Raw genomic sequence first — 23,126 nt, forward strand, 5'->3', positions numbered from 1 at the left:
TGTGTGTGAGTGAGAGACGGATACAGAAAGACAGGACAAACACCAGTAAACACAAGCACAATCTTTCCCATATTATCAATTTTCCTTTTTTCCTCCTCCTCCCCAGTGTATTCCTCTTCCTCCCCAGTGTATTCCTCCTCCTCCCCAGTGTATTCCTCCTCCTCCCCAGTGTATTCCTCCTCCTCCCCAGTGTATTCCTCCTCCTCCGCAGTGTATTCCTCCTCCTCCCCAGTGTTTTCCTCTTCCTCCCCAGTGCATTCTTCCAGTAGTCCTTTCTTCCAGTGTTAGGGGTACAGATCCTCTGTTGTTTCACACAGCGCTTGTCAATAGCAAATACTTTGGATACACCCCCCCTCCCATCCCCTTTAAAAGGTCCCCCACATTCCTCTCTGCTTAGCTCTGAAGCAGCAGCAAAATAAGCACTACTCCAACCTCCATCTGTCCTTCCCTATTTTTCTCTAACTTTCTGAATCCCAAATCGATCCCTAGCAACTATTCCCTACGCACTTCTGAAGCAATACGGCCCCAAATGTTTTTCACCTATCATATCATAAGACAAGTTGAAGAAATGACCTTATTATTGAACCCTATTCATCCTTACTGACCTACAGGAGTGCCTACGAAGTCGGGCCTAGGCATTGATCTCTCCTAGCTTCTATAGTTTCTCTCCACCAGGTGGGAGTATAGTACTGCACTACAAGTACACTCACGCTCATATTTTCAGCAGTACTCACAGCCAATCTCCACAGTATAAAAAAAAATAATAGTCTTGTTTCACAACCACAGCAAAAGAGCACTGTAACACACACACAGAGTAGACCTTATCAGCTCATCTCTGGGTCTCTTGGTGTGTATCAGAGTACACACACAATCCCCTTCATTCATTCATTCAGTGCGCTGGCTTTCTGGCCATGAAGCCATTCCCTCTATAGAGAGTCCAATCCAAGTCCAACTGACTGATTGAGGGTTAGCATCTCGCTACTTAGCAACCTCTGTGAAAAGCTGTCCAGGAGTGATCCATCTGTCAGTCAAACTGAAGGCCCCACTTCCTCTCTCACACATTCCTCCTGAATGGGAGGGACCTGTGTATATGTCAAAGGTGGGGAGCGGGACAACTGACAACTTCCTGTTCAGCAGTGATTACATAATTTCCTGTTTCCGGTCAGGCGCTGGCTCCATTGTCACCATTATTAGTGACGCGGCCGAAGCTCGTCCCGTGGGTGATAAGGGTGGGTGTGGCCACGGAGAGATCACACTGGCTGCTGTGCTGTGATTGGGCATCCAGACCGTGGAGGCTGCTGTGAGTGGACAGCAGGTGGTCGTGGCGGGGCGTGCTGCCGTGGGGGGGTAGAGTGCGCTCCTCGCCGCCTCGGTAACTACAGGGGGTGTAGCTGGGCGTAGGGGAAAGAGAAGGGGAGGAGACGTTAGTTCAGTAGTTCACAACTTTATGTACAACACACACATCCACACCAACATGTATGCCAGCTGTGCTCTCTAATCTACAGCCAGGTGATTTTATCTCAGGTATAGAACTGTTAATAACAGATAGATTAGCAGCTGTCTACAGAAAAGGATATCTTGAAGTGCCATAACTACAATAGGCTTTGGAAAGCCTGAATCCAGTTTCATCATGTATTCATCTTTGATTATAAAAACGGCTCATATATAGTGGCATCCGTAGCCAACCCTCTCTCCCTCCTTTCAAACTTCTCTCTCACTCTCCTACCGTCCGTCTCGGGAGCGATGTAGACTGCCATGGTAACTGGTCTTGCTGTGCACGCTGCCAGCCTTGCTGCGGGTGGAGGAGGCGTGGCCCAGTGAGTGGATTGGTCTGCGGTCATCAGGGGCGTGTCTAGGGTCGTCAGGCTCATCCAGGATGGCCAGGTGAGTGGAGGAGGCATGGGTGGAGGTGCCCTGGGGGAGGAGGATTAGGAATGAAAAACAATTAGTGATATCATATTATATTACATTATGAATTATGGTTAGGGCCATGTTTTATGATAAGGTCATGGTGCCAGTCATACCTGGGTGGACGTTCCCCGTGATTTCCTGATGATGGGGGTGTGGGGGTCCCTCAGTAGAGACTGGGCAAAGTCTGGCTCCTGGAGCACCTGTCTGCTCTCATTCACCCCACTACTGTGGAGGGAGGAGTGCAGGGAGAGAGGAGGAAGTGGGTGAGAGGGGTAAAGGGGTGAAGGGGGAGGGAGTGAGAGGGGGAGGGAGGGAGAGAGAGGGGGAGGGAGTGAGAGGGGGAGGGAGGGAGAGAGGGGGAGGGATGGAGAGGGGGAGGGAGGGGAAGAGAGAGGCATGGGAGGGTAGGAAATGAGTGGAAGGGGAGGGAAAGGAGGAGAGAGGGAGGGGCATGGGAGGGCAGAAAATGAGTGGAAGGGGAGGGAGGATGAAGTGAGAGGGGGAAGGAGGGATGGAGGGAGGGGAGGGGAGAGGAGAAGGGAGGGGAAGGGAGGGGAGAGGAGGAGGGGAAGGGAGGGGAGAGGAGGAGGGAGGAAGGGGAGAGGAGAAGGGAGGGAGGAAGGGGAGAGGAGGAGGAGAGAGGGAGGGAGAAGGGCAAGCCGAAAGAAAAGGGATGGCGGAGAGAAGGGAAGAAAGGGAGTGATACACAGAAGAGGGCAGGGAGAGAGGGAAGGTAGAAGGATGAGAGAATTGCAGAGAGGATATGGAGATATGGAGGAGTGGGAGGGAGGAGAGATTGATGGGGTGAGTGGAGGAGGAGGGTGTTGTTGAGGGTGGGAGAACAGGCACAGAAAATAGCCTAATCACCATGGAGACCGGGTTATGGGAAGTGTGTGTGTCAGGAGGGAGGGAATGACGAGGCTTTTAATGACATTCCACATTCAAATGTTGGTCAAATTGCTCATTTGAATATTTTCTGCAATTTATCAAGTTAGCGAGTGGTTCTACATTACTATGTATTGAAATTACCGGCTTGAAATGAGAAATACACAAACATTAAAATACACGCGCAGACATGAGCACACACTCTCTCGCTTTCTCTCTCCCGGCTTACTCTTTGTTTCTGCGTCTGTGTAGGAAGCTGGCCCATTCGAAGCAGGTCTTCTTGCTGCCCACCCAGAAAACTGAGGGAATCCCCACCACCAGCATCATCAGGTACTTAATGAGGAACAGGGCCAGGTCTGGACGACTGGTCTGCTTAACCTACACAGAGAAAGAGGGGGTTGAGGGAGTGAGTCCAGAATCATCTGCTATTTCATCAGAAACATCTGCTATTTCATCAAAACAACTATTCAACCTAACACACAGCAAAAGAGGCAGGACAGAGAGGAGAGTGAGATGGTGTGTGTCCTCTTCCTCATACTGCACAGCTCACTGCCCACAGACAGTCCTCCCTTCTGCTCTACTCCACATGCCAGCGCAGTGACTGTGTGTGTGTGTCTGTGTGTATGTGTGCACACAGAGACAGCGAGAAAGACTAGCTACCTGTAGTCTAAAACAGGGCTCTCCAACCTTGTTCCTGGAGACTACTGTTCTGTACGTTTCCAGTCCAACCCTAATCTAGCACACCTGATTGTAATAATTAGCTGGTTTATAAGCTGAACCAGGTTAGTTACAACTGGGGTTGGAGACAAAACCTACACGAGGGTAACTCTACAGGAACAGGGTTGGAGACCCCTGGTCTAAAACCACAACTTTCTCTTGTGGCCACAAATAACATCACTAAAATGTGCCACTCTCACACGCACACACAAACAACAAACACACACATATCGACCTCCGGGAGAGCGATCAGATAACACAGAGTAAAATGTGAATTCCAATGTGACTACGGGATGCAGAGAGGATCACTGCACAGGGAGGACACAAAAGTCAGAGCACCTGCTCGTACCACATATTCCATATACACACCAACACATTCACACACTCATCACTGCTCATATTACTTTCATTCATTCAACTTTATACTATGAGAGAGAGAAAGAGAGACAGATGTAGAGAGAGACACAGAGAGAGAGAGAGAGACAGAGAGACATATGTAGAGAGAGACACAGAGAGAGAGAGAGAGAGACAGAGAGATGTAGAGAGAGACACACAGAGAGAGAGAGAGAGAGAGACAGAGAGACAGATGTAGAGAGAGACAGAGAGCGAGATAGACATGTGTGTACTATTGCAGCTGTAATGTCTACCAGTGGAGGCAGCTGAGGGGAGGATGTTCATAATAATGGCTGGAACAGAGTGAATGGAATGGCATCGAACATTTGGAAACCAAGTGTTTGAAATATTTGATACCATTCCAAATATTCCGCTCCAGCCATTACCATGAGCCCATCCTCCCAAATGAAGGTGCCACCAACCTCCTGTGATGTCCATCCTTCTCAACTGTTCTACTAACGTACATTCTCTCTATTGCAGTGGCAGACACACGTCCACTTTTAACTGATACATGGCCGGGAAGATGAAAGGCTTTCGCCACCTGGTAATCTGTGTGCGGTGTGTGTGTGTATAACAGAGACTGTGTAAGCACAGCTGTTATAATTAAGCAATAAGGCCTGAGGGAAAAACCCTTGAATGAGCAGGTGTGTCCTAACTTTTGTCTGGTACTGTATATCATTGTTTTCCATCAGAAAACTCGAGGGGCCAAATAAAACCACCAGTTGGGCCGCCAGTTGGGCCGCCAGTTGGGCAGCCAGTTGGGCAGCCAGTTGGGCAGCCAGTTGGGCCACTAGTTGGGCCGCCAGTTGGGCCACTAGTTGGGCAGCCAGTTGGGCCGCCAGTTGGGCAGCCAGTTGGGCAGCCAGTTGAGCCGCCAGTTGGGCAGCCAGTTGGGCAGCCAGTTGGGCAGCCAGTTGGGCAGCCAGTTGGGCCGCTAGTTGGGCAGCCAGTTGGGCCGCCAGTTGGGCAGCCAATTGGGCCGCCAGTTGGGCAGCAGGTTGGGCAGCCAGTTGGGTCGCTAGTTGGGCAGTCAGTTGGGCAGCCAGTTGGGCCGCCAGTTGGGCAGCCAGTTGGGCCGCCAGTTGGGCAGTCGGTTGGGCCGCCAGTTGGGCCGCTAGTTGGGGAACCATGCCAGAACCATTTAACAAGGGACCAGCTTCTGCATTCAGAATGACTGGGAGTGAATGGTAGCAGTACAGAAAGTTTGGCATCAAAGTGAAAAGTAAACACAATCGTATTGAATTTCAGCTAACTACTCAGCGAACACATATTATAACTGTCATTCTGTTCATAAAAAATAGAAGAATCTATAGCCACATTATTACTGGATTTTCTGACCGCTGGTCACGTTTTCAAGGCTAATCCTGTAGAATCCAGCAACAGCGCTGGTCCCATTAATGTTTTAATTTTCTAATGCTTCAGCATGGAATTATTACGTTGTCTTTACCTTCCCATTTTCCACCTAGGAGCAAAGCAGGAAGTCAAATCAGGAAGCATGTGCTGTGGTTTGTTGATACCAATCATTTGAATGAACATTCTACATTACCATGGAAATTATTGCATCATAATACCAGGCAGCCATTGCGAGTGTATCCATGAGTTTACCAGCCAAATTGCCAGGGTTAGAGGTTCCAAACCTGTTCAATGTGTGCTAGTGCTGCACCTTGCTTGCAGCCTTTTATGTGTGCTCGTTTGCTACAACACCTTGCTTCCCACTTGGCAAAACTGGTGGAATCAACATTGTTTCCACCTCATTTCAACCACCAAAAAAATTGATGTGATGACGTTGAATCGGCGTGAAAAACTGATTGGTTGGATCAAACGAGATGGTAACATTTTTTGTTGATTTTACATTCAATTCATGTTAGTTGAAAAATCTACCAAATGTAAATCAAAACTAGATATTGAACTGACATCTGTGCCCAGTGAGTTGTTTCAGCTAGGAGCAACAAAGTTTCGTCAATCTTCAGTCAGCAGTTCGTTACCAAAAATGTTTTTTTACAGTTACACGGTAATTGTGCCAGCTCTAACACACACACACACACACACACACACACACACACACACACACACACACACACACACACACACACACACACACACACACACACACACACACACACACACACACACACACACACACACACACACACACACACACACACACACACACACACCAGGTGCTTAATAATTAAGAGGGAGCACTACAAAGCCTCCACAGAGTGGAGGAAACTTGATGCCATGGAGTTGGGTTGGGCAGAGTAACGTTACAATGTGTGGGTTACAGAAAACTAACTAGAGAGGGACTGGTAATTGGAGCAGTAAACTAGCAGACAGAGAGAGAGACAGAGACAGAGAGAGACAGAGATGAATAGAGAGACAGAGAGAGACAGAGACGGATAGAGAGAGACAAAGAGAGACAGAGACAGATAGAGAAACAGAGAGAGACAGAGAGGGAGAAAGAGAGACAGAGAGAGACAGAGACAGACAGAGAAATAGAGAGCGAGAGAGAAAAATACCTCTAAACCTAAAGTGACTTCAGGATGAATTCACACCCATTTCCTTTTTCCACATTTTGTTGTTTTACTGCCTGATTTTAAAATGTATTATATTGAGATTTTTCATCACTGGCCTATGCACAATACCCCATCATGTCAAAGTAGAATTATGTTTTTAGAAATTGTTAAATATAAATTAAAAGTTAAAATGTCTTGAGTCAATACAATGCATTCGGAAAAGTATTCAGACCCCTTGACCCCTTGTATTCTAAAATGGATTAAATACATAAAAATCATCATCAATCGACACACAGTACCCCATAATGACAAAGCAAAAACAGATTTTAGAAATGTTAGAAATATTTACATACAGTTGAAGTCGGAAGTTTACATACACTCAGGTTGGAATCATTAAAACTTGTTTTTCAACCACTCCACAAATGTCTTGTTAACAAACTATAGTTTTGGCAAGTCGGTTAGGACATCTACTTTGTGCATGACACAAGTCATTTTTCCAACAATTGTTTACAGACAGATTATTTCACTTATAATTCACTGTATTACAATTCCAGTGAGTCAGAAGTTTACATACACTAAGTTGACTGTGCCTTTAAAAAGCTTGGAAAATTCCAGAAAATGATGTCATCACTTTAGAAGCTTCTAATTGACATAATTTGAGTCATTTGGAGGTGTACCTGTGGATGTATTTCAAGGCCTACCGTCAAGTTCAGGGCCTCTTTGCTTGACATCCTTGGAAAATCAAAAGAAATCAGCCAAAACCTCAGACAAATATTGTATACCTACACAAGTCTGGTTCATCCTTGGGAGAAATTTCCAAACGCCTGAAGGTACCACGTTCATCTGTACAAACAATAGTACGCAAGTATAAACACCATGGGACCACGCAGCCATCATACCACTCAGGAAGGAGACACGATCTGTCTCCTGGAGATGAAAGTATTTTGGTGCGAAAAGTGCAAATCAATCCCAGAACAACAGCAAAGGACCTTGTGAAGATGCTGGAGGAAACAGGTACAGTAAAAGTAAAATGAGTCCTATCTCAACATAACCTGAAAGGCCACTCAGCAAGGAAGAAGCCACTGCTCCAAAACCACCATAAAAAAAGCCAGACTACAGTTTGCAACTGCACATGGGGACAAAGATTGTACTTTTTGGAAAAATGTCCTCTGGTCTGATGAAACCAAAATATAACTGTTTGGCCATAATGGCCATCGTTATGTTTGGAGGAGAAAGGGGGAGGCTTGCAAGCCGAAGAACACCATCCCAACCATGAAGCACGGGGGTGGCAGCAACATGTTGTGGGGGTGCTTTGCTGCAGGAGGGAAGCAACGTCTCAAGACATCAGTCAGGAAGTTAAAGCTTGGTAGTAAATGGGTTTTCCAAATGGACAATGACCCCAAGCATACTTCCAAAGTTGTGGCAAAATGGCTTGCGAGCAAGGCCTACAAACCTGACTCAGTTACACCAGCTCTGTCGGGAGGAATGAGCCAAAATTCACCAAACTTATTGTGGGAAGCTTGTGGAAGGCTACCTGAAACCTTTGACCCAAGTTAAACAATTTAAAGGCAATGCAAGCAAATACTAATTGAGTGTATGTAAACTTCTGACTCACTGGGAATGTGATGAAAGAAATAAAATCTGAAATAAATAATTCTCTCTACTATTATTCTGACATTTCACATTCTGAAAATGAAGTGGTGATCCTAACTGACCTAAGACAGGGATTTTTTACTAGGATTAAATGTCAGGAATTGTGAAAAACTGAGTTTAAATGTAGTTGGCTAGACTCTTTACTATGAGACTCGAAATTGAGCTCAGGTTGTGACGGCCCTGTGGTAAATTCAATTGATTGGACATGGTTGGAAAGGCACACACCTGTCTTTATAACATCCCACAGTTAGAGCAAAAACCAAGCCATGAGGTGATGGAACTGTCCGTAGGGCCCTGAGACAGGATTGTGTCGAGGCACAGATCTGGGGAAAGGTACCAAAACATCTATGCAGCATTGAAGGTCCACAAGAACACAGTGGCCTCCATCATTGTTAAATGGAATAATTTTGGAACCACCAAGACTCTTCCTAGAGCAGGCTGCCTGGCCAAACTGAGCAATCGTGGGAGAAGGGCCTTGGTCAGGGAGGTGACCAACAACCTGATGGTCCCTCTGACAGAGCTCCAGAGTTCCTCTGTGGAGATGGGAGAAGCTTACAGAAGGACAACCATCTCTGCAGCACTCCACCAATCAGGCCTTTATGGTTGAATGGCCAGACAGAAGCCACTCCTCAGTAAAAGGCTAATGACAGCCCACTTGGAGTTTGCCAAAAGACACCTAAAGGACTCTCAGACCATGAGAAACAAAATTCTCTGGTCTGATGAAACCAAGATTCACTTTTTGGCCTGAATGCCAAGCGTCACATCTGGAGGAAACCAGGCACCGCTCATCACCTGTCACCATCCCTACGGTGAAGCATGGTGATGGCAGCATCATGCTGTGGGGATGTTTTTCAGCAGCAGGGACTGGGAGACTAGTCAGGATTGAGTGAAAGATGAATGGATCAAAGTACAGAGAGACCCTTGATGAAAACCTGCTCCAGAGCGCTCAGGACATCAGCCTGGGGGCGAAGGTTCACCTTCCAACAGGACAACGACCTTAAGCACACAGCCAGTGGTTTTGGGACAAGTCTCTGAATGTTCTTGAGTGGCCCATTCAGAGCCCGGACTTGAACCCGATCGGACATCTCTGGAGAGAACTGAAAATAGCTGGGCAGCGACGCTCCCCATCCAACCTGACAAATCTTGAGAGGATCTGAAGAGAAGAATGGGAGAAACTCCCGAAATACAGGTGTGCCAAGCTTATAGTGTCATACCCAAGAAGACTTGAGGTTGTAATCGCTGCCAAAGGTGCTTCAACAAAGTACTGAGTTAAGGGTCTGAATACTTATGTAAATTTGACAATTAAGTTATTAGATTTTTTTTGCTTTGTCATTATGAGGTATTGTGTGTGGATTGATGAGTGGAAAAAACTATTTAATCCATTTTAGAATAAGGCTGTATAATAAACAAATGTGGAAAAGGTGAATGGGTCTGAATACTTTCTGAGCTCCTTTGTTATGACAAGCTTAAATAACTTAAGGAGTAAAAATGCCCATAATAAATTGCATGGACTCACTCTGTGAGCAATAATAGTGTTTAACATGATTTTTGATGACTACCTCATCACTGTACCCCAAGCATACAATAATCTGTAAGGTTCCTCAGTCGAGCAGTGAATTTCAAACACAGACTCAACTACAAAGACCAGGGAGGTTTCCAGTGTCTCGCAAAGAAGGGCAAAGAAGGGCACCTATGTAAAATGTGGCAAGGCAATTCACTTTTTGTCCTGAATACAAAGTGTTATGTTTGGGGCAAATCCAATACAACACGTTATGGAAGACCACTCTCCATAGTGTTATGGGTATGCTTGTAATCATTAAGTACTGGGGAGTTTTTCAGGATAAAAAAGAAACAGAATGGAACACCTGACGCTGAAAGGTTAATTCACTTTTCAGCAGGACAATAACCTAAAACACAAGGCCAAATCTACACTGGAGTTGCTTACCAAGAAGACAATGAATGTTCCTGAGTGTCCGAGTTACAGTTTTAACTTAAATCTACTTGAAAATCTATGGCAAGACCTGAAAAGGGCTGTCTGCACCTGAACAAGGCAGTTAACCCACCGTTCCTTGGGTAGACCGTTAATGTAAATAAAAATTTGTTCTTAACTAACTTGCCTAGTTTATTTTTATTTAACCAGGTAGGCCAGTTGAGAACAAGTTCTCATTTACAACTGCGACCTGGCCAAGATAAAGCAAAGAAGTGCGACAAAAACAACAACACAGAGTTACATGTGGGATAAACAAAAGTACAATCAATAAAACAATAGAAAAATCTATATACAATGTGTGCAAATTGAGTGAGGAGGTAAGGCAATAAATAGGCCATAGTAGCGAAGTAATTACAATTTAGCAAATTAACACTGGAGTGATAGATGTGTAGATGATGTGCAAGTAGAAATACTGTTGTGCAAAAGAGCAACAAAAACAGTAAATAAAAACATTATGGGGATGAGGTAGGTAGTTGGATGGGCTATTTACAGATGGGCTGTGTACAGCTGCAGCGATCAGTTAGCTGCTCAGATAGCTGATGCTTAAAGTTAGTGAGGGAGATATAAGTCTCCAACTTTAGCGATTTTTTCAATTCGTTCCAATCATTGGCAGCAGAGAACTGGAAGGAAAGGCGGCCAAATTAGGTGTTGGCTTTGGGGATGACCAGTGAGATATACCTGCTGGAGCGCGTGCTAGGGGGGGGTGTTGTTATGGTGACCAGTGAGCTGAAATAAGGCGGAGCTTTACTGAGCAAAGACTTATAGATGACCTGGAGCCAGTGGGTCTGGAGACAAATATGTAGCGAGGGCCAACCGACGAGAGCATACAGGTCGCAGTGGTGGGTAATATATGGGGCTTTGGTGACAAAATGGATGGCACTGTGATAGACTGCATCCAGTTTGCTGAGTAGAGTGTTGGAGGCTATTTTTAAATGACATCGCCAAAGTCAAGGATCGGTAGGATAGTCAGTTTTACGAGGGTATGTTTGGCAGCGTGAGTGAAGGAGGCTTTGTTGAAAAATAGGAAGCCGATTCTAGATTTAATTTTGGATTGGAGGTGCTTAATATGAGTCTGGAAGGAGAGTTTACAGTCTAGCCAGACACCTAGGTATTTGTAGTTGTCCACAGTCAGAACCATCCAGAGTAGTGATGCTAGTCAGCAGGGCAGGTGCGGGCAGCGATCGGTTGAAGAGCATGCATTTAGTTTTTCTAGCGTTTAAGAGCAGTTGGAGGCCACGGAAGGAGTGTTGTCTGGCATTGAAGCTCGTTTGGAGGTTTGTTAACACAGTGTCCAAAGAAGGCCCAGATGTATACAGAATGGTGTCGTCTGAGTAGAGGTGGATCAAGGAATCACCCGCAGCAAAAGCGACATCATTGATATATACAGAGAAAAGAGTCGGCCCGAGAATTGAACCCTGTGGTACCCCCATAGAGCCTGCCAGAGGTCCGGACAACAGGCCCTCCGATTTAACACACTAAAGGTTAAATACAAAAATTATAATAATCGCTGCCAAAGGTGCAAAGTATTGACTCAATGATCTGAATACCTATGTAAATGAGATATTTCTGTATTTCATTTTCAATAAATTTGCAAACATTTCTAAAAACATGTTTTCACTTTGTCATTGTGGGGTATTGCATATTGATGGCTGAAAAAAAAAATAATAATCAATTTTGAATTTAAGCTGTAACACAACAAAATGTGGAATATATCCAGGGGTATGAATAGTTTCTGAAGGAACTGTACACCTACCTGGAAGGGACAGGGTATGTGGTAGTCTCTGCAGCGCTCCTGGACCCAGGTGGTCTCCCAGACAGACCTGTAGCTGTGTTCATACAGGTAGCAGGAGATGACCGTAAGCAGGGGCACCAGGTAAAGCACAGAGAACACCCCGATACGGATCATAAACTTCACCAGCTTGTCCTGGTTTTCCTTCTCCAGAGGGATCTCCATACGCACACGGTTCAGCGCCACGATCCCCGTCAGAAGCAGAGCCACACCCACCTAGAGGCAGATATATAGGGATTAGACTAGGTTAGAGAACAATCTTCAGATATCGATTATGTATTGATTCAAGGGGACCATCTTCAGATATTGATAATGTATTGATTCAAGGGGACCATCTTCAGATATTGATAATGTATTGATTCAAGGGGCCATCACATGTATGTTAGGGATGCATAGGTTAGACTCTAAAGGCTTCTACACATCTATCCAACAGCCAACCCAACCATCTATGGACGGTTGTTGAAAGAATCTCAGTTGTTCGCCGCAAGACATTCTCCATCGTAGTTGGTCCAGATTTAACACGTAGAATCAGCCACAGACAGTTGGTCTGAGTTGGGGAAAAACTACCCAATGCAAGATGGATAATTAATTTGCTGTAATTAGACAGAGGTGTAAAAGCCTTTAGAACAACTCTCCTTTCTAGAGCATAAAACACCCACCGCCACATTGAGGCATAGCGGCGCCAGCAGGAACCAGCGCAGCGCCGTGACGTCGTAGAGGCCCACGAAGCACACGCCACTCACGCCATCGCCCTCGATCTTGTTGAGGGCCATCAGGGCCACGGTGAGGCAGCCGGGCAGGCCCCAGGCACAGGTGTGAAAGAGAAGGGCCTTCTTCTCGATGGCCTCACTGCCCCACTTGGGCACGGCCGCCAGGAACCAGGTAATGGTGAGGATGACCCACCACACGCTTCCCGCCATTGTGAAGAAGTAGAGCACCATGAACAGCAGCGTGCACGCCTGGGAGGGGGAGATTGAAAATATCTCACACTTACATCCTATCATTGCTACCTTCTTTAATATACAGTAGTGGCCCTGAATGTCATAGAGTAAAGCAGCTAATCAATAAATCACTAAGACAACAGACGGGGATGGCTCACCTTGTTGTGGGAGCCCTGTGTGATGGTGGCCGCCCGGTACTGGGTGGGGCTCGCTGCGTTGCAAGCCACCCTGTCCTCCAATAGGAAGCCCAGGAAGAACACAAGCGACACCATCATGTAGCAAGCGGCGTAGAAGATGATTGGCCGCTCCGGGTAGCGGAACCTCGTGACGTCGATGAGGAAGGTGAGGAAGCTGAAGAGTGTTGCCGAGAGACAGACGATGGAAACCACGCCGATGAAGTAGCGGGCGAAGGTGAGTTCCGGGCGCTGGAAGTACATGTTGGGGCAGGGGGGCGAGCACTCCCTCACGCCCAGGAATGAGTAGCCCAGGTCGGGTTCCATTTTGAGCTTGCGGGGGCACCAGAAGCCAAAATCCCTCTGGACAGACATGGGAGAGATATCGGTGGGATTTGCACTGGTCTGGAGGTCCACCGCACGGGGGTAGGGCTCGTCACAGTCTGGGAACCTGGGGGCGGGAGCGGGAGCGGGAGAGAGAGAGATTATAAAAATAGTTAAGGTTGAGTTTAGGTTGAAAGAGGGATTGTGATGTTTGTGTTGAGAACCAGTCAGGGTTCAAGGTTCAGGCTCTACATGGAAATCAGATTAGGGTTGTGATGATGGTGATACTGTACTATGGACAGTTTAAGATTTCTCCAACAATTTAAGAGTAAATTCAGGTTAAAGTAATCGCAGGCTAAGTTCAGGTTAAAGTAATCTCAGGCTAAATTCAGGTTAAAGTAATCTCAGGCTAAGTTCAGGTTAAAGTAAGCTCAGGCTAATTCAGGTAAAGTAGGCTCAGGGTAAATTCAGGCTAAAGTAGGCTCATGATAAGTTCAGGTTAAAGTAGGCTCAGGGTAAGTTCAGGTTAAAGTAGGCTCATGGTAAATTCAGGTTAAAGTAGGCTCAGGCGTAAGTTCAGGTTGAAGTAGGCTCAAGGTAAGTTCAGGTTAAAGTAGGCTCAGGGTAAGTTCAGGACACAGTGTTGTGTAAAGCCAACACAGAAACAGTCCCATACATACCTGCTACACTCTGTCTCGTCTGGCCAGGCCACCCCAAACATCTCCATGAGTTTGTGGCAGTCTCTCTTGGCACGGTGGCACAGGGCTCGGCAGGGCATGGACACGCGGCCATACTCCATACAGACTGGAGCGTAGAGGGCACACAGAAACATCCTCAGGTCCTCCGAACACTGCAGGTTCACCATGGGGTGGAAGGGCTGAAGGAGGAAAGGAGAGAGGGAGGGAAACAACGTGGGAGAGGTGGGAGGGACAGAGAAAGAGAAGGAGATATAGAGGGGGATAGAGATAGCGGGAGATAGAGAGAGAGGGAAATAGAGGGGGATAGAGAGAGGGAGAGATAGAGAGTGGGGGGATAGAGAGAGGTAGAGAGGAGGATAGAGAGAGGGATAGAGAGAGGGCGATAGAGAGATGGGGATAGGGAGGGGGATAGGGAGGGGAGAGGGGGATAGAGAGAGGGGGATAGCGAGGGGGATATAGAGAGGGGAATAGAGAGAGGGGGATAGGGAGGGGGATATGGAGGGGGATAGAGAGAGGGGGATAGAGAGAACGAGAGGGAGATAGAGAGAGGGAGAGGACGGATAGAGAGAAGGGGATAGGGAGGGGGATAGAGAGAAGGAGATAGAGAGAGGGTGAGAGAATGATATAGAGAGGGAGAGAGGGCGATAGAGAGAAGAGGATAGAGAGAGGGAGATAGAGGTGGGATATAGAGAGGTGGGAGGAGAGTGATAGAGAGAGGGAGAGATAGAGAGTGGGGGGATAGAGAGAGGTAGAGAGGAGGATAGAGAGAGGGATAGAGAGAGGGCGATAGAGAGATGTGGATAGGGAGGGGAGAGGGGGATAGAGAGAGGGGGATAGGGAGGGGGATATAGAGAGGGGGATAGAGAGAGGGAGAGGGGGGATAGAGAGAAGGGGATAGAGAGGGGGATATAGAGAGGGGAATAGAGAGGGGAGATAGAGAGAGAGGGGGATAGGGAGGGGGATAGAGAGAGGGGGATAGAGAGACCGAGAGGGAGATAGAGAGAGGGAGAGGATGGATACAGATAAGGGGATAGGGAGGGGGATAGAGAGAAGGAGATAGAGAGAGGGTGAGAGAATGATATAGAGAGGGAGAGAGGGCGATAGAGAGAGGGGGATATAGAGAGGGAGAGAGGGCGATAGAGAGAAGAGGATAGAGAGAGGGAGATAGAGGTGGGATATAGAGAGGTGGGAGGAGGAGAGTGATAGAGAGAGGTGGGATATAGAGAGGGAGAGAGAGGGATATAGAGAGGGAGAGAGGGGATAGAGAGAGGGGGATAGAGAGAGGGAGATAGAGGTGGGATATAGAGAGGTGGGAGGAGGATAGAGAGAGGGGGATAGAGAGAGGGGAGGGATAGAGAGAGGGGGATATAGAGAGGGAGAGAAGGGGATAGAGAGAAGGGGATAGAGAGAGGGGGATAGAGAGAGGGAGAGGGGGGGATAGCAAGAGGGGGATAGAGGGAGGAAGAGAGGGGGATAGAGAGAGGGAAAGATGGGGATAGAGAGAGGGGGAGGAAGAGAGTGATAGAGAGAGGTGGGTTATAGAGAGGGAGAGAGGGGGATATAGAGAGGGAGAGAGGGGATAGAGAGAGGTGGGATATAGAGAGGTGGGAGGAGGAAAGAGAGAGGGGGATATAGTTGTCGTCAGAAGCACCATAAATATTTACTCCAGGCTATGAAATATTCACAGGCAGCCCTCACATCAGAGAACAGTCAGGACACACACAGTGAATATCACGCCTTTGGTCAGCCACAACATCACCCACAGAGAGCAACAAGATAAACATTTATGCTATTGAGCAGGGATGGAAACTCTGGTCCTTTGGGGCCCGAGTGTCTGCTCTACTGGTAAACACACCTGGTTTCCCAGATCTAAATCAGATGCTGGTTTGAAGAAGAAGAAACAGCAGATTCTTCAGGGTTAGAAAGATGGAGAGAACCCATCCCTGCTCTAGCAGCTGGGTAGATAGCTACTGGCTACATCAGTGCTTTTGTCTGAATGCATTTTCTCTACAAGCCCTAGCAATCTGTGCTCATACATCTAACACCAACATAGATACACAGAGGACCAGTCAAATCAACCTGTGTGTACGTCAATGTGTAATTTGTACAATAGTAGCAGGCGTGTGTATACTGTGAGTGTGTGTCTCCAGCTGGCAAGTGTCTTCACTGACATTTTCAACCTCTCCCTAACCCAGTCTATAATACCTACATGATTCAAACAGACCACCATTGTCTCTGTGCCTAAGAGCGCCAAGGTAACCTGTCTAAATGACTTTCGCCCCGTAGCACTCACATCTGTAGCCATGAAATGCTTGGAAAGGCTGGTCATGGCGCACATCAACACCATTATCCCAGACACTCTGGACACACTCCAATTCACATACTACCCCAACAGATCCACAGATGACGCAATCTCTATTGCACTTCACACTGCCCTTTTCCACTTGAACAAAAGGAACACCTTTGTGAGAATGCTATTCATTGACTACAGCTCAGCGTTCAACACCATAGTGCCCACGGAGCTCATCAATAAGCTAAGGACGCTGAGACTGAACACCTCCCTCTGCAAATGGATCCTGGACTCCCTGACGGGTTGCCCCCAGGTGGTAAGGGTAGGTAACAACACATCCGCCGTACTGGTCCTGAACACGGGGACCCCTCAGTGGTGCGTGCTTAGTCCCCTCCTGTACTCCCTGTTCACCCACGACTGAGCACGACTCCAACACCATCATTAAGTTTGCTGACAACACAACAGTGGTAGGCCTGATCACCGACAACGATGAGACAGCCTATAGGGAGGAGGTCAGAGACCTGGCAGTGTGGTGCCAGAACAACAACCACTCCCTCAACGTTAGCAAGATAAAGTAGCTGATCGTAGACTACAGGAAACGGAGGGCCGAGCACACCCCCATTTGTGCACACCCCTATTCACATCAACGGGACTATAGTGGCGAGGGTATAGACCGTATACCTGGGTATTTGGAAAACTGAACAATTTCTTTGAAGTTTTTAAATACATTTGAATATTCGTAGCTACTTTTAAGTAAATACCTGCAGTCAACTTGTGCAATACGTTAGGATATAAAGAACATTGCGTTCTTCATCTCACCTGTCACATTATTATGAACAATGAGAGGCACTCACTGTTGTGCAGCATGGGCCAGGTGATTTAATTACAGTATGCAATTTACAACTAAATGTTTGCCAGCTAGATATCTTATAACTGTTAAGTTAACTGTATAAAATACTTGAATACTTTAGGTCAGAAACTGTACAAAATCTTTGCAATGTGCTCGTTAGCATTCAATTAGCATTCTCTATGGGATTTTACATGTACTTGTTAGCATTGCTAACCCTTGGATTACAGAGTATCAGTGAGGTTTGAAAACAGCACCCCTTGTGTTCAGTGCCGGTATTACCGAATATCCCGGTATGGCACATGGTCGGTATGAAGATCTGACAATCTGAAGCCTATCACTAAGGACCTATCATGACCCTCAGATCCTCAAAAAGTTTTACAGCTGCACCATAGAGAGCATCTGGACTGGCCGCATCATCGCTTGGTAGGGCAACTGCTTGGCATCCGACTGTAAGGCGCTACAGAGGGTAGTGCTTTACGGCCCAGTCCATCACTGGGACTGAGCTCCCTGCCATCCAGGACCTCTATACCAGGCGGTATCAGAGGAAGGCCCTAAATATTGTCAAAGACTCCAGCCACCCAAGTCATAGACTGTTCTCTCTGCTACCGCATGACAAGCGGTACCGGAGCGCAAAGTCTGGAACCAACAGCACCCTGAACACCTTCTACCCCCAAGCCATAAGACCTGTAAATAGTTATCCAAATATACTGAACACAAATATAACCGCAACATGCAACAATTTCTAAGATTCTACTGAGTTACAGTTCATATAAGGAAATCAGTCAATTGAAATAAATGATTTAGGCCCTTATCTATGGATTTCACGACTGGGTAGGGGTGCAGCCATGGGTGGACCCGGACAGGGCATAGGCCTACCCACTTGGCAGGCAGCCACCCCCCGACAAACGATCCCGCAGGTAAAGAAAATGGATGTGGAAGCCCTGGGCTGGCGTGGTTACATGTGGTCAATAGTTGTGAGGTCGGTTGGACGAACTGCCAAATTTTCTAAAACGACGTTGGAAGAGGCTTATGGTAGAGAAATGAACATTCAATACTCTGGAAACAGCTCCGGTGGACATTCCTGCAGTCAGCATGTCAATTACATGCTCATTCAAAACTTGCGACATCTGTGGCATTGTGTTTTGTGCAAAACTGCACATTTTAGAGTGTCCTTTTATTGTTGCCTAAAGGAAGATGGTTATTCAGGCGAGTGAGCGATGAGCAGCGCTCAGACATTATTTGACGGTAATGAGTCAAGACAAATGCAGAGGAATAAAATGCTGCACTTAGAGCACGACCCACCCCACTCTCTCTCTGTGTGTGTGTTGGCCTACCTGCCTTGTTAGGAATCTGTTTTGATCATTCTCGATTGATGCTTTCCAGATCTGTGCACGAGAAAATAAGTTCTACCCGCAAATGGGTGCAGCAACGCATAAGATCCCATGTTTTTTAAGACAGTAATAGCACACCCCCACACACCATCACAACAGCCTCAAATGACTGAGCACACACACACAGTCAATATTAGGCCAACGGCATACCACCCTGCATCCCACTGCTGGCTTGCTTCTGAAGCTAAGCAGGGTTTGTCCTAGATGGGAGACCAGATGCTGCTGGAAGTGTGTTGGAGGGCAAGTGGGCGGTATTCTTTCCTATGGTCTAAAAAAATTCTCCAGGTCAGTGTTTTGGGACGTTAAACCTCTGCCCACCATTGCAACCTGTACGCTCTCGTTGGCTGGCCCTCGCTTCATACTCGTCGCCAAACCCACTGGCTCCATGTCATCTACAAGACCCTTCTAGGTAAAGTCCCCCCTTATCTCAGCTCACTGGTCACCATAGCATCACCCACCTGTGGCACGTGCTCCAGCAGGTATATCTCTCTGGTCACCCCCAAAACCAATTATTTCTTTGGCCGCCTCTCCTTACAGTTCTCTGCTGCCAATGACTGGAACGAACTACAAAAAATCTCTGAAGCTGGAGACTCATATCTCCCTCACTAGCTTTAAACACCAGAGCAGCTCGCAGATTACTGCACCTGTACATAGCCCATCTATAATTTAGCCCAAACAACTACCTCTTTCCCTACTGTATTTATTTAATTTATTTATTTTGCTCCTTTGCACCCCATTATTTGTATTTCTACTTTGCACATTCTTCCACTGCAAATCTACCATTCCAGTGTTTTACTTGCTATATTGTATTTGCTTTGCCACCATGGCCTTTTTTTGCCTTTACCTCCCTCATCTCACCTCTTTTGCTCACATCGTATATAGACTTGTTTATACTGTATCATTGACTGTATGTTTGTTTTACTCCATGTGTAACTCTGTGTTGTTGTATGTGTCGAACTGCTTTGCTTTATCTTGGCCAGGTCGCAATTGTAAATGAGAACTTGTTCTCAACTAGCCTACCTGGTTAAATAAAGGTGAAATAAATAAAAAACCGCCCTCATACCATCAAGGCCACCTAATCATCCCCAGCTGCCAATTGGCTCATTCATCCTCCCTCCCTTGTAACTTTTCCCCAGGTCGCTGCTATAAATGAGAATGTGTTCTCAGTCAACTTACCTGGTAAAATAAAATATAATGTAATCTGGTGAGATCTTGGTCATGCATAAACGCCTTTGTGAGAAAGAGTGGTAGAGCGTGTGAGCTCGGGTTTACGGGCCAAAACTCACAGGTGAACATGTTGGCACCACAAATGGACACCTCTAGATAGTGTGTGTATGTGTGTGTGTGAGTAGCAAGAGCATGAGTGTGTGTTTGTGCGTGAGTGTGTGTATGACAATTTCTATGTCTCAGTGTTCATCTGGTCCTGTCCTGCTCTACCTATCAGAATGGCTGAATGGGAACACCTCACGTTAAAACTACCAATCAGAGGCCTTCTTTTGATATCCCCCACAATGCACGCACACTCCCTCTACATTCCTATTGAGTGCCATGTCCTTACAGAAGCATGGGGAAACCCTTAACACAGCTCTTTTCTGCATGACTGTTACAGGCCAGCCGAATGGAGTGTTCTTTCATACTCTTTCATATTTCCTGCTGTGTGACTCTCTCCACCACTGTGTGTGTGTACTGTGCTGGTCTCTCTCTCTACCACTGTGTGTGTGTACTATGGTGGTCTCTCTCTCTCTACCACGGTGTGTGTGTACTGTGCTGGTCTCTCTCTACCACTGTGTGTACTGTACTGGTCTCTCTACCACTGTGTGTACTGTGCTGGTCTCTCTCTACCACTGTGTGTACTCTGCTGGTCTCTCTCTACCACTGTGTGTGTGTACTGTGCTGGTCTCTCTACCACTGTGTGTGTGTGTACTGTGCTGGTCTCTCTCTACCACTGTGTGTACTGTACTGGTCTCTCTACCACTGTGTGTACTGTGCTGGTCTCTCTCTACCACTGTGTGTACTCTGCTGGTCTCTCTCTACCACTGTGTGTGTGTACTGTGCTGGTCTCTCTCTACCACTGTGTGTACTGTACTGGTCTCTCTACCACTGTGTGTACTGTGCTGGTCTCTCTCTACCACTGTGTGTGTGTACTGTGCTGGTCTCTCTACCACTGTGTGTGTGTGTACTGTGCTGGTCTCTCTCTACCACTGTGTGTACTGTACTGGTCTCTCTAACACTGTGTGTACTGTGCTGGTCTCTCTACCACTGTGTGTGTGTACTGTGCTGGTCTCTCTCTCTACCACTGTGTGTGTGTACTGTGTTGGTCTCTCTCTCTACCACTGTGTGTGTGTACTGTGCTGGTCTCTTTACCCTTGTGTGTGTGTACTGGTCTCTCTACCACTGTGTGTGTGTGTACCGAGAATATCGACACTAAGTGGTTTGATTGTGGTGTCAAAGGAGGGGGATAAGAATGGTGATCAAATCTGTATTCATGACGATCTGGTTTTATTTGGGAGCAAATGTTTTGTTCTGCTGTCGCTGGTCAAAAACAAGACAAAAGCCTTCGCCCCTAAAACAAGCCTTGGGGTGATTGCACAACCCTTTGGCTTAAGGATGGGGAGGAGGCAGGCGTGGTCATCCCCTTGGCTCAGTTTTTCAAAAGTTATTTATCTGGATTTCACCTATCGGATAGGATTTCATGCATAAAAATAGAATGAATAGAACAGACAAATCATTGAATGGAATGGGGACTCCCAATCTATGCATTTTAGTTCTATGTATTTAATCCTATCCGATAGGCGAAATCCAGATAGATAACTTTTGAAAAATTGGTCTCAGGAGAATAGCGATACGATGTGCATGCTTTTGTTTCAGCCCAGCTCTAAATTGAGGATTATGGTGAGTTGAGTATTCTGAACACCTTTAATTAATGGAAGAGTTTTGTATCATACTGTGTGCTACATAGACATGATGTTTCCAGAAGACACAAGTTCATGTTAGATTCTCCATAGGAGAGGAGTGTGTTCTGGCAGCAGCGTTGGGGGTGTTTATGGGGTGCTGAGCAGAAGGCTGTGTGGGTTGTGTGTGTAGGAGGAGATGTATGTGAAACAGGGAGGGTATTTTGGTAGGGGCGAAAAAGACCCCGTCTGTTCCTCCTCTACTTCAATAGCCGGATTAAGTTTCCCTCCTTTCCTCTCTCTCTTCGGTAGAAGCCACGGTTTGTATAAAGAAAGACTGAATGGAAGTTACCTTAGTGAGCCCCACGAGAGAGAGAGAGAGAGAGAGAGGCAGGCACCGGAGCGGGGTAGTTGTCTGGCGCAGACACCTAGCAGACTCTGCCTGTCCTGGGCTGTCAACTGGGAGTTTGAGGGGGACCGTGATGGATGGGTCTGGAGGATAGTTCCAGACAGGGAAATAAATCTCACTCTCTGTTTCATCTCTTTATCTGTCTCACAGCCTCCCTCTATCGCTATAACCTTTCATTCACCCTCTCTCTCTGTCCCTCCTTCCTCTCATCCCCAGATAGTTGTAAGGTACAGGGTGGGGCTGTTGGTAGCAGACACAGAGAAAAACAAGTTGCACAGTGTGTGTGCGTGTGTGTGTGTGGTGAAGATTAGGGTGACGGTAGGAAAGCCAGTTTGCCAACTCTTGAAGAAACTCTGTATAATGTCTTCGGCTTAAAGAAGAGAGAGGGAGAGAGAAAAAGGGAAAAGAAGGAGAGAAAGGGAAGAGAAAAAGGGAAAAGAAGGAGAGAAAGGGAAGAGAAAAAGGGAAAAGAATGGGTTTCCCTGAGGATCAGAGAGTCACTGGGATTGGTGTTAGGAACGTGAGAACCTGCTACCTCTGTCTGACTGAGCCCTGTGGTTACCAAACACACACACACAGCTTTATTTTCCTGAAATTTCAGGACTTTTGGGGGAGTCAAATGTTTTGACCATTTTGACACTACTCCTTAACCTAACCTTAACCCTAACCCAAAAACCCTAACCCTAACCTAACCCTTAAACTTAAAATAGAATTGTAACAAATTCAGGACATGAAAAGATTCCTGACTTTTCCAGAAATGTCTTGTTTTCCTACCTTGTCAGGACAGTGGGTGAATAGGGGTCCTAATAAGGTAGGAATACAAGTACACACACACACACGGCAGCTCACTTCCTAAAGCTGTCATTAGTAGTGAGATTACTATGGCCCAGTGGTCAGGTCAGCTGACTGGTCTCTATAATATGGCCCAGTGGTCAGGTCAGGTCAGCTGACTGGTCTCTATAATATGGCCCAGTGGTCAGGTCAGCTGACTGGTCTCTATAATATGGCCCAGTGGTCAGGTCAGCTGACTGGTCTCTATAATATGGCCCAGTGGTCAGGTCAGGTCAGCTGACTGGTCTCTATAATATGGCCCAGTGGTCAGGTCAGCTGACTGGTCTCTATAATATGGCCCAGTGGTCAGGTCAGCTGACTGGTCTCTATAATATGGCCCAGTGGTCAGGTCAGGTCAGCTGACTGGTCTCTATAATATGGCCCAGTGGTCAGGTCAGCTGACTGGTCTCTATAATATGGCCCAGTGGTCAGGTCAGGTCAGCTGACTGGTCTCTATAATATGGCCCAGTGGTC

The 23,126-nt window shown here is 46.8% G+C and overlaps 1 protein-coding gene across 1 annotated transcript in view; it reads right to left on the minus strand.

The window, feature by feature from the left end:
* Nucleotides 1-452: 452 nt before the first annotated feature.
* LOC139374317 (frizzled-3-like) overlaps nucleotides 453-23,126 on the minus strand; it is a 34,330-nt gene continuing 11,656 nt past the window's right edge. The window contains exons 3-10 of the mRNA XM_071115347.1: nucleotides 13,973-14,169; nucleotides 12,954-13,419; nucleotides 12,514-12,813; nucleotides 11,819-12,070; nucleotides 3,026-3,174; nucleotides 2,025-2,136; nucleotides 1,727-1,914; nucleotides 453-1,391 (exon numbers count right to left, since the gene is read on the minus strand). Coding sequence (XP_070971448.1) covers nucleotides 1,163-1,391; nucleotides 1,727-1,914; nucleotides 2,025-2,136; nucleotides 3,026-3,174; nucleotides 11,819-12,070; nucleotides 12,514-12,813; nucleotides 12,954-13,419; nucleotides 13,973-14,169 — 1,893 coding nt within the window. The 3' untranslated portion in view covers nucleotides 453-1,162. The remainder of the gene's footprint in view (nucleotides 1,392-1,726; nucleotides 1,915-2,024; nucleotides 2,137-3,025; nucleotides 3,175-11,818; nucleotides 12,071-12,513; nucleotides 12,814-12,953; nucleotides 13,420-13,972; nucleotides 14,170-23,126) is intronic.

The sequence above is a fragment of the Oncorhynchus clarkii genome, chromosome 19 (genome assembly GCF_045791955.1).
Source record: "Oncorhynchus clarkii lewisi isolate Uvic-CL-2024 chromosome 19, UVic_Ocla_1.0, whole genome shotgun sequence".
NCBI classification, from domain to species: domain Eukaryota; kingdom Metazoa; phylum Chordata; class Actinopteri; order Salmoniformes; family Salmonidae; genus Oncorhynchus; species Oncorhynchus clarkii.